Source organism: Molossus molossus, unplaced genomic scaffold, assembly GCF_014108415.1.
Source record: "Molossus molossus isolate mMolMol1 unplaced genomic scaffold, mMolMol1.p scaffold_m16_p_27, whole genome shotgun sequence".
NCBI classification, from domain to species: domain Eukaryota; kingdom Metazoa; phylum Chordata; class Mammalia; order Chiroptera; family Molossidae; genus Molossus; species Molossus molossus.
This window is the reverse complement of record NW_023425363.1, coordinates 844,951-860,437: the sequence shown is the minus strand read 5'-3', so window position 1 is coordinate 860,437 and position 15,487 is coordinate 844,951. Positions and strand designations below refer to the sequence as shown.

Here is a 15,487-nt window from a genome sequence, read left to right as displayed (position 1 = left end):
CCTTTCCCTGTGACTTTACTGGACATAACCTGTCTCTCAGGAGTTTAGTAAGCTTGGAGTAACCTAAGTGGGTAGTATGGTGCAGCTGTTTGACTAAAGTCTGACCTAAAGCCTCTGAGACTAACAACCTCCCATCAGGCAGTGTCCATCATCCATTGATTCTTGGGTGGCTTGCTTCTGTTCAGCCAGGTTATTTTCTCACCTAGTGTACTTGGAGAAGCCCCCCTGGTTTTAGGGCTGCCTCCCAAGCTTTCTGGTCTGTAGCAGATTTTCCTTGCCCCATCGAAGAGCCTGGATTATGGCTATGAGTTCAGGCCATTGGGCTGAAATTCCCCTATTTAATGACTGAGACCAAATGACATGGTTCAGAGTTATTGCTGCTGCCTCAGCATACCTGATTTCTTCCTGGACATAGCTGCTCCCGTCCATGAACAATACCTCTTCTGATGATGGCAGTGGAACCTCCTTGAGGTCTGTGTGGGGCATGTGCACCTCCAGATAGTCTTGTAGAAGTTTCTCTGGGTCATCATGCAGGAGGCAGGCTGGCAGGATTGATGGCCAACATCTTGTAGAACTTGAGGTGGGGCTGGCCTGGAGTGGCAGTGGCCAGTAATTGAGCAGTCACTAGAGAAGATCACGTCCAAGTAGGGGATATGGGCACTCCAGCATGGCCAGACACAAATGAGTCACAGTATTTCTCCCAAGGTCCATAGTCCTCTTTGAAGTCCAGAGGTAGGTTAGGGGCCCATTGGCCCAGTCAGGACTGAGTCTGCTACACCAGTATCCTCTACACCTGACTTAGTCCTAGTTTTTCTACCCCTAATCGGGACCTAGGCCTGCCATTCAGACCCTTCCTAGGGTGATCCTTCCTCGAGGGCCCTGTTTCCCTTAAGGCTGCTATTACCACCTTTACTATTTCAGCCAATTGGGCCAATAGGCCTAATAGGCGAACACAGTGAAAAGTGTTCAAGGAAGCCCTCCCCCCGGCAGTATTTGGGTCCCGCCATGGGCAGAGGGATGGGAAAATATCTTCTGACCCCAGGTTTACAAAAGGATGCAGGAAAGGGGAGCATCGTCCTAGTGCGCAAGTTTACACGGGGCAGAGTATTTTTCAATTCTCCAAGAGCACTTCGCACCCGTGCCTGGAATCCCTATTTTCAACTCCCCAAAGTTCGGAGAAGCCTGTTGGAAACTAGCTTCTGCCAAACCTGGGGTGGTGGATAGATGAGCCGCCAGGGCTAGCACCAAAGGAACACGCCCCTTTTGTGGCCTGACTATCCTCCCCAGGGAACCCTGTGGCCTCTGGGTGAGTGCCTGTGTGTCCACCCACCTGCCACCCCCGTTTCCAGGACAAGGGGGTCTCCACACAGACCTCAGTCCCAAAGCACAGCACTATGCAGGATGCACAGAGCAGCCCACCAGCAGCGACAGCCCCTGAAACATAAATTATTCTGTTAACTGCCTGTAGCAACTGAGCTACAAAATCTAGATATGGCTCTTCAAGTCCTTGTCTGATGAATATGAGATCTAGCAAATTTTTTCCTTTTGTTGGGAGCTCTTTCCAGGCCTACAAAGCAAAAATATTAATCACAGCTGTAGCGGAAGATGGTGGGGGAGTTATTAAGGACTCATAGCCTTTCTTGGCTTTTCTCAAGTCTTTCACTAAACCTTGCTTCCTCACCTTATTAGCCTCCTGCACGGGATCAAAGCAATCTCAAATGTTTGGGCCAGAAACTTGTTCGGGCCTTTAGCTGTAACACTGCCTTACAGACACTGCCCTGTCTTTGCCCAGGTTTCTCTTGGGGCCCATTTTGAGACCCACTATCAGTATATGTGCCCTAATCAGAATCTTCTTCAAATCCTTCTCTAAGAATGTTTCAAAATGCAACCCAATGAGGTCTTCTGGGCACGAGGGCTGATATCTATGATTAGACTAACCATAACAAAGTTGAGGGAGACACAGTAGGGAGGCAGACGAGGACAGGTCTCCTTTAATCTTTTGGGGGATGTCTTGGCATCTCCTGGCTGCTTGTCGGAAACCCAAGTAGGGTCTTCGGGGCCCTGGAACTCAGGGAGTGCCTTTCCTCAGATCTATAGGGGTCCAGCGGCCGGATTGGGAGACGCTGCCCATCCTAGGCATCTAGCCCTTGGTGTAGCAGGGAATCTCACTGGGGCCTCCAAATACTGTATCTGCTGCTGCAGGGTTCAATAATATAGGCAAGCAGCATAAAATACCTACCCTAGACTGGGTGAAGATTTTAGATCAGTAAGCCAAAATACATTCTCTGAGGTAAGAGAAGCCCCCATTCTAGTTAGCATTTCCTCAGAATGTTGTTGCAACTGCTTGAGGCTTCCCCAGGTGACATTAGAAAGGGTTTGAGAGGGGCCCTGGGACTGAGAGTTAGTGTTACGATCAGTGTCCAAGGTCAGCTGTGTCATTTGGGGAGTCACGTTGAAGGGCAGGTCCTTCCTGTTCATGGTAAGGTTTTATCCACCACGCCACCAGCCACTTGGAACCTGTAGGAGACAAAACACCAGCATACCCCTGCCCCCAGCCAGTAACTCTGCAGGCCCTTGCCACTCGGGCCCTTGCTGTGGATCTCTGCTCCAGAATAAAGGCTTGGGCCCTGTGGCAGAAGCCTTTTGTTGAATGCTGTAGGGTAACAAAAAAAGTTGAGCTATTTGGGATCCCAGTGTTAATACATGAAAGCCCACAGCCTTAAGCATTACTTTCATTCCTCCTTTAAAATCTGAGTCAATTACCGTTGGCATCACTTGTAATCCTTTCATTGTTAAACTAGATCTTCCAATCACTAAACCTACTTTCCCCTCTGGCAAGGGGCCACACACTCAACGTTATCAGACTCCTTAAGGGTTAATTCTGTGGTGGTGATAAGATCCAGGCTGGCACTCCCTGCTGTGGAGGCTCAGAGGTCTCCAAACCTCTGTTTTGAACTTCCAAATGGCTAATTGGGCAACACTGTTTTTGCTAGTGCCATCCATTCCCAGGGAGTCATCAGATAACTACCAGCTATTCCCTCTAACATTCCTATAGAAAAGGAACTTTGCAAACCATTCTCCTTTATGCTTTGCCTGAATTCTTTAAAAACCTGATAGGGCAAACATTCGTGCACAGCTTGTTGACCTGGCTATCTTATAGCTGGGAAAGCCCCCAAATCTCCCGCTTTCCTGGCCTCTGTAAGACAGCCCTCCATTGCTGGGCGTGGTGAGGCTAAGAAATCTTCCACAAAAGGTGGAGGAGGGGGAGGAAAACTTTCCTCCCTTGGCGACATTTCCTCCGAAGGGGAGGTTGGAGCTGCCGTGCTGCTGGGACTACTCTCCTGAGTCAGCTGCTGCAGTGCTGTAAATACCAGTCGTCATAAAAGAAGGGTCGAGGTGGAAATTTTTTTTTTTTTTTTATCCTCACCCGAGGACATTTTTTTTTTGTTCAGATAGAGCGGGAGGGAGAGAGAGGAAGAGAGAGAGAGAGAAACATCGATGTGAAGGGACACATCGAGTGGCTGCCACCCGCACGACCAACCAGGGCCGGGGACAAACTGCAACCGAGGTATGTGCCCTTAGCGGGAACCGAACCCGGGTCTCTCTGTACCGCAGGCCGACACTCTAACCACTGAGCCAAACTGGCCAGGGCATCGAGGTGGAAATTTTATACCCTAAATCTTTGTGCACCCTAAAAGTTTTCCCTACTTTGAACCACATGTCAGAATGCATTGTGCCCTCCTTAGGGAACCACAGGCAGAACTCCTGTACCTCCCTCAGAAGCTGCAAGAGCTTCCGCTCAGATATGGAGCACGGAGCCGCTCTCGGCAGCCGTCTAAGACTCGTACAGAAAGTCGCTATCTTTAGAAAATCCCAACCCCATGCTGTCTTACTGGAAACCCCTCACAACACTAGATATGCAGGCAGCTGTCTCAAGCTGGGCGTCACTGGCTCAAGAAAACTCTTTCTCGAGTGAAGTTTACTTTGGATTCAGATCACTACTTCCCTTTCGCTTACCGTTACATTGCTGGTCACGTGGAATCTTGCCACTGTGTACCCGAATCACGTCGAGGTCACCACTTGCTGTCTCAGCCTGCCAGGATGGGTGCAACGCAATGAAACTACAAGCACAGGCTGCTTAAAGTGAGAGGGAGCTTTGCAAGAGAGCAAATGCTGCAGACCTCTGGATGCAGTCCCACTTATTCGCAAATTGGTACCCCCAGGTTAAAATTATTTCCTTGAAGCCAAAAGATCACAAACCCTATTCACATGCAAATGAAGCACCCAATACACATGGGAGGGCCAGTCCCCCCCCCCAGCCCCCGTCAGGTGAGTGCTTAACACAAGGTTACAAAACGTCCATCTTCCTACCCCCCAACCCCACACTCCCTCCAGGCTTGCTCACTGCTTCCTAAGCAGTAGATTCCATAGCTCTGTATCCCACAGCTGTGATATAAACCTGCTGCATGTGGAGCATCCATCTGGGCCCATCAAGCTACCACTGTGGGACTCAGATGCAAAGGAAACTGATGCAAATATACTGATGCTCATGCTGTGTGCTGTGACTGCTTGATAATAAAGTCCAATGTCTCTGACCCAGGAATCTCATGTCTCCTGCCAGCATCCATGAGTCAGTGATAGGTTAACTTATTAGCTTATGAGTTGGAAAGAAGAGACTCAGAGTCATCAGTGTGTGTATGGCAAATAAAGCCGAATATAAATAACACTGCCTAGGAAGAGGTCTGAGGCCGCATCCTGGGAAACACCAACAAGTAAAGGATGGGGATAAAAGAAGCTCCTAGGGGACCCCAAGAAGGAAACCTGGAGGAGAGTAGTTCACTACAAGCCAAGGGAGTAGAGTTTGCATCAAAACAGAGTAGGCAACAGAATCAGATGCTGCCTAGCAACCAGGTCACTGGCAAGAGTCATTTCAATGATGTGGTGGGGCCAGAAGCCCAACTGGAGTGGGTGAGAAATGAATGGAGGTAAAGAAGGTGTGACAATAAATATAAGGTATTTCTACAACACTTAGTGAAAAAGGAAAGAGAGAGGTGGGGCATTAGTTACCAGAGGGGATGGGGCAATGAAAGTTTTCTTTTTAAATACATAGATGGAAGATACTGAGGAGAACAAGCCAGTAAAGAGGGGAAAGTTGGGGAAAAAAAATAAGAGCAAGCTGATGAGGATAAAATTAGATCTCTAAACAGGAAAGGGATCCCAGGTGAGGGATTGGCCTGAGCTCTCTTCCACTAAGTTGACATTTGTCCTAGCCACACACCCTCAAGCAGGCCAACCTACTAGCTCAGGCTGTGGGTAGAGGCCACTGTCCCCAGAGAGGATCCTGGCCAGCAGGTTTCCCTAGTGGCCACTTTGCCTGGTAGTCCTGCCGGTCAGAGATGAGAAGCACCAAACTGTTTTTCAGCCTCAGTTCTTTGGAGATGCCAACAGGTAGGTTCTACACACAGAGGGTCCAGGCAAGTTTGGCAGGTGCTGCTCTAAGCCCTGTGAGGCTAGTTGGCAAGAAGATTAAAAGTTCTCTGCCAGCAGAAATGGGCATTTGGAAGTGGACATCCTAAGGGATGAAAAAGCCTCCTAGGGGAGACACAAACCTCACCCTCCAGGTATTTAGGACTGACAGAGAAAACATCTATGGGGAAACCCAATGATTATTCCCTGACTAGGAAAAGGTACTGTCCTTGGCGGAACACCTGTACTCTGCTTGGAGTTTCTGCACACCCCCTACCCCCATCTTACTCTCCCAATTCTTGAGTATTCTTCCCCCAACACGACAGAGGAAGTCACCCGAGCTTGCCTGATACTTAGCAGTCAGCACATGGTGAGTTCCAACTCTCTCTGATTTGGGATCTGGCTCTCCAGCCCCTACAATCCACACTCCTTTCCTCCTAAAACAGCACCCAGGCCTTGGGTCAGAGGCAACCACACACACAACTCCTGCCCGGGAAGCCCCGTGGCTGAGACTAGGACAGCCACCCCAGCCTACAGGGTAGTCTGTGGTCTGTGACAGGGAAGGTCTTCCAGATGCCTTACTTAGCCTTCTCTCTGGCAGGGCCCTGGATGGCTTTCCAAGTACCATCAGACTCCAGGGCTCTGGTCTCTTATGGGCTAGGCTGGCAGAGGTGGCCAGGCAGGGAGGGAGGCCAGGGAGTATGCAGTTGGGCTTACTTGTGGGCATGCCCCTGGTTGTTTTGTTTTGTTTTGTTTTTGTATGGGGATTACTCCAGAAACCTTCTCCAGAGGTGTGAGCATAAGAAAAAAAGACAGCAATTCTTTATACCTTTACAGTCTAGACCCACAGGCACACTGGTGTGCCACCACAATTTTTAAAACATGCAACACCTGACTATTAATCAGGGGCACTGACCTCTTTTCCCTTAGATTGTCAAATAAAAAAGTGACAACAGCCTACACAACAATAGCCATCGGTGTGAATGAACCAAAAAGTATACCTATTTTTTTTTTTGTCATATCAGCAAAACTATATTTTTTGGTGTGCCGCAGAATTTTAGGAATTAGTTTATGGGTGCCATGACATGAAAAGGGTTGAAAATCGCTGGTCTAGACTATTTGAGAAACTGATGGACGCAAGAGCTGGGCTCTCTTCATAAAAAGGCACACACAGGGCACACAGCCTTGCCCATAGTTTCCAGGTCCACTCACCAACCAGCAGCAGCAGCAGCAGCCGCCACCGCCGCCAGGTGTCAAAGGAGTGTATATCAAAATCAGCGCAAAGGCTATCTAAAAAAGCATGTCCCCAGGCGCCACCGCGGAGATTCTCATTTACTGGGTCTGGGGCAAGGTCCAGGGAAGGGGGGAGCTTCGATTTTAACTAGCACCTCAGAACACTTGGGGTCCACTTGAGAAACCCGACTCTGGGGCTGAGAGACCGCCCCCTGCTTCACCTTTCTCCATGCAGCAGGGTGCACGAAACGTCTCCCTTCACCTCCCGCGGGCCTCACCCTCGCGCGCGGTGGCTGAAGCACCTGGGAAACCTAGTGGGGACCAAGAGCGATGGCTCCTGGGCCTGCTGGCGCCGGCAGCCACCGCGCCACTGCGCCCCTGAGCCCCAGCACACGCGCGTAGGCCCGCAGGAGGCGCGGTGCCGGGGCCGGCGCAGGAGGGGGTACCCGCTCGCCCCCAGCCCGGAGCTGAGGGGCGGGAAGCAGAAGGGAGAGGAGGGGAGGGGAGCAGAGGGAAGAGGCTGGAAGGGAAGGAGGGAGGGCGGTGCAGGCTCAGGGGCGGGAGCCGAGCCTGAGCCGAGCCGGGGGCGGGGCGGACCGGGGCGGGGCCGGCGGCTGGCGGCGAGCGCTGGGGGAGCGCGCCCGGGGAGCGTGGAGGGCGGAGCGAGGGGAGCGCGGGTAGCCGCCGCCGCCCCCGCCCCCGCCCCGCGCCGCCCGCGCGCAACAGTTCCCCCAAAGTTGCAGCTCGGGAGGCGGGCTGCCGGTCGTGGACGCGGCGGTATGGGCACCCGGCAGACCAAGGGCAGCCTGGCGGAGAAAGCCAGCCCCGGTGCGGCGCCCGGTCCCCGCCGCGAACGGCCCGACTTCTGGGCGTCGCTGCTGCTGCGCGCCGGGGACAAGGCGGGGCGCGCGGGCGCCGGCGCGGGGCTTCCCCCCTACCACCGGCGCGTTAGCATGGTCCAGGAGCTGCTGCGGATGGTGCGCCAGGGCCGGCAGGAGGAGGCAGGGACGCTGCTGCAGCACCTGCGCCAGGTGAGAGCGGCTGCGGGGAGCGGGGGGCGCGGCGGCTGCGGGGTGCCCCGCCCCTTCCCGAGGAGGCCGAGGAGCCCGAGGGGCACCGCCCAGGGTCCCTTCTCGCGGGAATGGAACCCGTTTTGACAGCAGGTGCTCCCGCGGAATTTGAGGCCTCGGGACTGGGCGGAGGAAGGATGGCCCGGCAAGGCTGGGCTGCGGGGAACCTGTTGAAATAATGTTCCCGCTACTCTCCTCCACTGGCAGAAGAGGCTGGTCCCAGGGATGGTTGTTGGGAAGGGATGCGGAGAGGGTTGCTAGGTCTGGGCCAAGGCGCTTTTCTTCCTCTTTACCCACAGGCAGTCGCCCCTGCCAAGGGTCCTCAAGGAATTCGTGATAGCTTCTCTGGGGCTGGTGAGATGCCAACCCCTGTCGTTGCACCTGGAGGCATTCTAGATTGAGCTTCAGGTGGGAGACAATGTTTTATCTCCCCTGAATAACTTTGACAGGTGCTTAGCCATGAGCACCAACCGAACAGTGGAAGGGAGAAGGGAGTTGGATTGGTTTCCTGTGTGACTACCTGGCTGCAGAAACTTCAGGAAGCTGCCAGCGCTCTGTCCTCTGCCTGTCCCTGCCTCACTCACTGGTTAGTGAGTGGCCGCAGATCTGGCATTTCCCTTTACTTCAGGGCTGCCCTTGGGCCCACACCTCCCTTCAGCTTGTTTTCCTTCCTTCCTCTCTTTTGAGGGAGGGGTGGCCTGGTCCATGGATTTTGTTGAGTGGGAGAGAGGCAGCAGGGTGTACCTCTTGCATCACTAAATAGGTTGTCTTCACTCAGCTTTGGGGGGCCCATATTCTTGCTAGATTGACCCCATTAGTGGTGGAGTCCATGCTGATGGGAGAGGGGATCTCATGGCTTTTCTGAAGTTTTCCCATCACTGATGAAATAGGATATAGGGGCACCTCCCTAGGAGGAGCTTCTCAAACCCACTCAGATGCACATTCTATGGCACCCCCCCCCTTATATCTAGTATGCTGGAACCCTGGAATATGTGTTCCCAAGGTGTGCACTGCACTGGGAGAGAGAAGCAGAGACCTAGGAGGGCAGGGGGTGGTGAGTTCTTGCCTCGCTTTTCCAAACAGAATGAGGCCTGAGATGCCGCTGGATTCCCAGGTGCCTTCTCTGAATTGAATCATCATAAAAAGATGACATTACGCACCACATAACTTTAGCTGTGTGTGTTTCTTTGTCTTTCAAAAATTGGAAACCAGTGCATGGGCTCTGTGGAAATTGTTTTGCTTTCAAACAGAATAATGAATTTTCCAGACCATCATATCCCATTTGTACACCAGATACTAAGAAGATTCTACTGACTACATCTTGTTCCCCCAGCACTGGGGTGGGTGCTTCTGGGAAAACGGAAGAGTGGAGGAGGCTGACAGGTGGGGGTCAAGACAAGCCCTTCTTGGAGGGGAAAAGAACAAAGCAAAGTCAGCATTCTTGTGGGCCTGTCACAGGAGGCAGACACTGAACGCCTTTAGTCCCTCTGAGGCTGAGTATGATCCCACATCCTGAAGCTGACCTTCTCCCTGGTTTTTGGAGAATAGATAAGTTCCTGTGGCCCCAGAGGGTCCTTGAGACAGGGAGCATTTTTTGAGACATGTTGGTTTCCTGGTATCCTTCTTTTTTGTTTGTTTGTTTTGTTTTGCATTTATCTTCAGATAGAGTGGGAGGGAGAGAGGGAGGAAGAGAGAGAAAAACATTAATGTGAGAGAGACACATCGACTGGTTGTCACCCACACGACCCCAACCAGGGTGGAGGACAAACTGCAACCAAGGTACGTGCCCTTAGCAGGAACCGAACCCAGGAATCTCTGGTCCGCGGGCCGATGCTCTAACCTCTAGCCAGGGCCTGACACCCTTAGTAGTGGTAGGACCAGGAGGGCTGATGGGGACAGGATGGGGTTAATCAGACTTTCTCCTTTTTTGTGAAAAGAGTAGAATGACTTGCCCCGCAGCTCTTGGCATGTTGGCTCCCTTGACCACTAGCTGTGGGTAAGGTCTGTGAGCCTCTGCAGAGCCAGCGATGGGCATGCCTAAGGGGCCTGGACAGCTGCCCTATCACTTGGAATGTATAGATCAGGGCCCGAGGCAGTGTGGGAAGGGAGCACTGGGTGTCCACATGTCCGTGAGAAACAGAGAGACAGTTTTCTAGGACCCTGAGGCTATTGAGAGGAATGTTGAGCTGGGTCTGTGTTGTGCATCGAAGTGGCCCTTTCTCTCAAATTGTGTTTTTCATTCTAGTTTCCTTCTCTAGTCTGGAAATAGTGATGTTCAGAAAGGGAATGGCAGTCACTGAGAGACATGAGAACACCCAGGGCCTTTGGGGGTCAGACCAGGGAAAGCCTCTTTGGTGACACAGTAGGCAGAGACACTGTACGCAGAGCTCAGGGTGCTCAGTCCCTCGGTGATCTTGTCTCCAACCCACAGGGTGGGCCATAACGAACCGGCGGGGAGTACTAGCAGCCTCCCACATGTGCATGGCACTTTCTCCTGTGTTTGATAATGTCTGTTTGGCTGCAGAATTTGTGTATGCCCTGAACCTTAGGGTTGGAGGTCCATTCGAGATCTTTAATCCCTGTGGTCTTAACCTCAAGTCCTTAAGCTTTTTGAGGTCATGGAAGACACTTTTCCCAGACAAGTATACCAGCATACTCACTCTACAAGAATTTCAGAGGGTTCACAGACCCCAAGTGTATGTTCCAGTCTGGTGTCACACCCCCTGCTGTGTGACTTGCTACAGGCTCAGGATATGGAAACAGACTTAGAGACCATGTGTGGTAATTCCTGGTGGCTGCCGGTGCTGCGTCTTCTGAATGCCCCTTGTTCTAATCTAAGATTGGGGGTGGGATTCCCTGATGGGAGACTCCAGCTGTCTGTGCTTGTCACTTGCTGGAGAGGTGTCAGGAGGCCTTGCTTCATGCTAATGATCCTGAGCTGTGGCGGTAATGCAGGCAGGATGCCAGGAGGCTGCCTTGAAGGAGCAGAGTGTGATCATGAGAAGAGCCTGGGCCAAGGGTCAGCTCCTAGGCTTGCCTTCTGGTCCTCAGTCAGCCTTGACCTTGGACCCAGCAGATAATCCAAGTTGTGTTTCCTCTTTTTCCAAAGGGTATCTGGGCTACTGAGCAGAGCAAATGCTACAAAGTGTGTGAAATTGTGTTGGCTCTGCAAATCAAGACACATTTTTATAGAAAAGATAATAAGAAACAGAAGAATCTGCCCTTCTTTGGGTTTGGCCAAGCTATGGACAAGGTCTTGGTCTCCTGTCTCAGGCTGGGCTCAGAGAGCTTTGGGATTCTGTTTACCTGGCCAGGGTTCAGTCTGGATCAACAGCTCACTGCGGATTCAGAAGCTGTCTGGAGTGGGTGCTTGTGGGGAATAAAAGAAGCCAGCTGTGGATAGAAGAGGCTACTCCTTTCTCCCTCCCTGGACCCCAGTCCTGCAGGCCTCACCCTTCCCCAGATGACCCAGCCTGAATCTTGGGATCAGACTTGCCATCTTTAAGGAGCCCTGGGGAAGAAGTAACCTTTAGTCATGAAGAGGGGGTGAGTGCCAGGCTATGTGGAAGGTGAGGTGTCATCTCACTAGCCCAACAGTTTTTCTGAGTCCCAAAATTTACAGACTGGGATGTGAGCCAGCTTCATACAGCACCAGAATAAGAGGTCAGTTTCCCCAGGATACACCAAGCTGAAGTGGCTCACTTCCTCCAGTTCACCAGTCTCCCTTTCTTGTGAAGAGAATGTGATTGGGTTGCTTTACTGCCATTCAGTATGGTGCAGCCCTATTGGGCAGAGCTGTCCAATGTTAGCCTGCATGCCCCACCCAATGGTGTGGCTTGGACAGGACGCCTGGTCCAGTCCACAGTGGCCAGGATGGCAAGACTGGCTTCACTGTACATGTGGGAGCGTGAGCCACATCAGCTAATGCAAAACAAGAACCCCACCCCTGGGACCTAGGGTATCTTGCTTCCCAAGGGAAGCTGGATAGTGGACAAGCACTTGGAGGCTCCCTGGGGACCTGGAAACTGAGCAGGTCTTTCCTACCTGGAGGCAGAGAGATTACTGGAATGGTCCTTGAAAGTCACCGTTTTCCTCTGACACCCCACCTATGAAAATCTCTTTAGGCAAACAGGTTGAAAGGCCACCAGACACCAAGCAGGGCCTTGATCTTAGTCTTCCTTCCCCTGGAGTACATTGTTTACCCTAAATTGTTGCCCCTTACCTTGGGGGGAGGGAAGAGATAAACCACAGAACTTATATGCATGTACGCATAACCATGGACACGGACAACAAAGCCAAGCAAGGCGTGGTGGGGGGATGGGGAGGAGAGTGTCAATAGGGAAAAAAAGTAGAAATATCTGTAACAAAAATAAATAAATAAATGCTCCTTACCTTTCCAAGGCCACCTTCCCGGACCACGTCAGCCCATGGTTCTGAGATCCAGAGGTCTCTAGGTCCAGCCCCACTAGGTGGTACTTAATCATTTGTCCATTTTGTTTGTTGGACTAAGTCATATGCTTCCTGAGAGAGGAGACACCACCACCACCGTTGTCCCTGGCATGGTATTGAACACCCACAGGCCTGTAACGTTTTTTAGTAAGTCTGAGCTGTGAAGATGTGTGTCTGCCACCACTGTCATGGTGTGTCCTCAGAAAGCATTTGGCTCCCCTGCCACAGCTGTGTATCTGGGGGCATATTCACCGGCATGTTAGTATGATCATGAGATCTGGCATGTTTGCCTTCTGTGTGGTTGGATTCCTGGGAGCAAGGTCCGAGGGGCTTGGCTGTTCCTGGCAGCCTGTCAGGTGGTGGTGTTCTTGGATAGAGGACTGGCATGGTGCCCAGCCTCCATGGGTACCTCAGGGATCCCATCTGGCAGGTGCGGTGTGGGGCCTCTGCCAAGGTGACGGAAGGGGATTGAGCCTGCTGGGAGAACCTGGCCTCTGCATTTCTGATCTGCTACTTGTGCTGAATCACGTTCATTCCATCCACAAAGAGAAACCTTACTTTTAAAAATCCACCGCTCTCTAACTGGGCTGGGCACAGGCCATTCCAGTGATAAAAATGCAGAAGGAATCAGTGCCAGGACCTGCTTCACTGGTTTCCAAGGCCAGGGACACGGCAACACCCGTGTGGCCAGGCCTGACTGCAGGGTCTGGTGCTGGGCCAGCTCGCCTGACTTTAGGTCTGGTCTGGTGGGCGGGGGCTTTCTTTTTTGGAACAAATGCCCACCTCTTCAGTGACGACTAGAACCTGCTCTCTCTTCAGAACTCCTGAAATACTCGGGGTTCGTCCATGAGCACCACCCCCAAGCACCCTCTTTGTTACATAGGTGCATACCCTCCCCTTTCCTCTAATGCTGTTTTATTTCCCTGCACACTTTTCTGGGGCAGAGGCCATAGATCCTAAACTGGGCACGGTGGGTTTTCAGGAAATCCTTAGTGGGTGGATTTTAAACTTCTAAGGAACCACTGCCTCTGAGCCCTCAGGAGCCAGTGGGGTCTGGCTCAGACTTGTCTAGTGTTCCAGTCCTGGCACCAGGCCTCACGCTTCCAGTAACCCACAGAGGGTACCGTCGCTCCTCCTCATTCTCAGGCTCCTCTTTGCACCCCACGCACCTCCTGTGGGCAGAGCCACATGGCAGAAGGGTTATACAGGTGATTAGGGTCCTTCTCGGCTTCCCTATCAGGATGCCGAAGGGGTGGGATCAGAATTTGTGGGGATCTCTTTTCGAGAGTGGGGATCTGGGCCAACCATCTGCCCCACCTTGCCCTCCCAGAGCAGCGCAGTGGGTGCCTTAAGATAAAAATGACACACACTCATGCCCTTCGTGCTCCATCCTGCTGTCTGGATCATGTTCTCTCTCATTAGGAGAAACCAGAAGGGTAGGAGAGGGGGTCCAGTTGTCAGTTGCTGTATCTTGGGCTCACTAATAAGAGTTGGCTGTTCTAACGAGAACAGTAACCTTGGCGGTGCGCATGCACACACACACACAAACACACACACACACCCCGTTACAGTGCCTGCTGTCCACCCCACCCACCCTGCCCACCGGCCCTGAGCAGTGCCACGTGGCTCTCTGGGAGCACTTCCCAGCTTTTTATTTATTTATTTATTTTTTAACTTTTATTAGCTCAAACTCCTGGTTGCTGCAGCTATATGGAGTTATGCCAGTGGCTGCTGCTCAGAGGGATGTAGCATTTTGATGTTTCCAACTCCATCTTCACCAGGGTGGACCAGGAGTCTGGCTGAGAGGGGAGGTCAGAGTGTGTTTGCCTGCAGACATGGCCTGCTTGGGTCTGAGGTCCGTGCCCACCTTCAGGTCTGCCCCTCCCCCGCCCCTTTTTGGCCCTCCATGTCAGTGCCTGTCTTTCTACCTCCCTTCCTCCCATTTCCTCTGACTTCTCTTTGTGCCTGTATATTTCTCTCTGTTTCTCTCCCTTCCGCTGGCTGAGAAGCAACTTTTCATGTCTAGTTAGTTTGCCTGATCTTGGTCAGCCCCCTCTGCACACCTCCCTCCCGCGTTCAAGGCAGGAAGATGGGCCCATGAGAAGTGGAAGGAGTAGGTGGTGGTAGAGAAAGGGGTCCCCAGTCATCTTGGCTATTTGGTTGTTGGCCCAGTGCCTTGGGTGGGAGGGCAAGTATTGGGACACCCTTCCTATCTGCATACTGCTTTCTAGTACATAAAACATTTTCTTGTGTTTATTTTGCTCCTTAAATAGTCTTGTGAGGTTGACAGGATATTTCTTAAAGCAAAAAGTGGCAGGTTTTTGTAATATGAAAGCATTGTAGAATTATAGGGAAAAGAAAATACAGATGAGCACAAATAAGACGAGGAATTTAGTTAATGTTTCTGCAATCAAGTGTCTACTCTTCCAGGCACTGTTCTAGACTCTGGGGAGGCCGCAGACAACCAAAGCAGTAGTAGTGATTGTTCCTTACTGCATGGAGGGGACTGTGAGGACCCCAGAGTCCAGAGCTCGTGGCAGCACTTAGCATGGCCCAGAGCAAGGGTTCTGTGGCTGTGGCTACCTTCACTGGGAACCCAGAGTTCTGGTCCCAGCTCAGACCTGAACTTGCCCAGCCCCTTCTTTCTCTGACCTCAGCTTTCCCATCTGAAAAATGAAAAGGTGGGTGGTTGAGGTGGGCACTGAGGCTCCCTGCCACCACTCGGGTCCCCTTAGCCTGCCATATTTTCAGGAAGATGCATTTCTTCCCATGTTTGGTTATTTCCTCCAGGCTTTGAGCTGGATTCACATTCGTGCCTGTGAGGTCACTCCCTTGGCCCCAGCCTGTGCAAGAGCCAGGACACAGGGCGAGGGGCTTCACAGGACCCCACACACCCCCACACACTGGTCACCGCAGAGGCCAGCCCGTCCTGCTAACAGCAGGCCTAGCAACTCACCCCTCACAGGGGAAGGTAGTCGCACAGCATGGGGAGCAGAGGACTCTGTAGACTCCCGTGTGCTCCAAGCCGTAGCTCGAGAGCAAAGGCCAGCAGTACAGAGGCCTGCACTGTCCTGTGAGCCCTGGGCCTTTCACCAAGGGTGTCGGGAGAACAGGCCTGTCTGCAGCCCTGGGCAGGCCTGCTGGGCCCTGTTGCCTGCCTGATACATTTCCCCCAACTGCCTTCTGCAGAGGCTGCCCCTCCCCCCTTCCTTCCCCAGGTGCCCTCCTCTGCGGGGTCACTCGATGTTATCTTAACCCTGGCTTGTGTC

General features: G+C 52.4%; 1 protein-coding gene across 1 annotated transcript in view; it reads left to right on the top strand.

The window, feature by feature from the left end:
• Nucleotides 1–7,478: 7,478 nt before the first annotated feature.
• The window catches only part of LRRC75A (leucine rich repeat containing 75A), a 47,281-nt gene continuing 39,272 nt past the window's right edge, over nucleotides 7,479–15,487 (top strand). Inside the window, exon 1 of the mRNA XM_036278375.1 lies at nucleotides 7,479–7,730. Coding sequence (XP_036134268.1) covers nucleotides 7,479–7,730 — 252 coding nt within the window. The remainder of the gene's footprint in view (nucleotides 7,731–15,487) is intronic.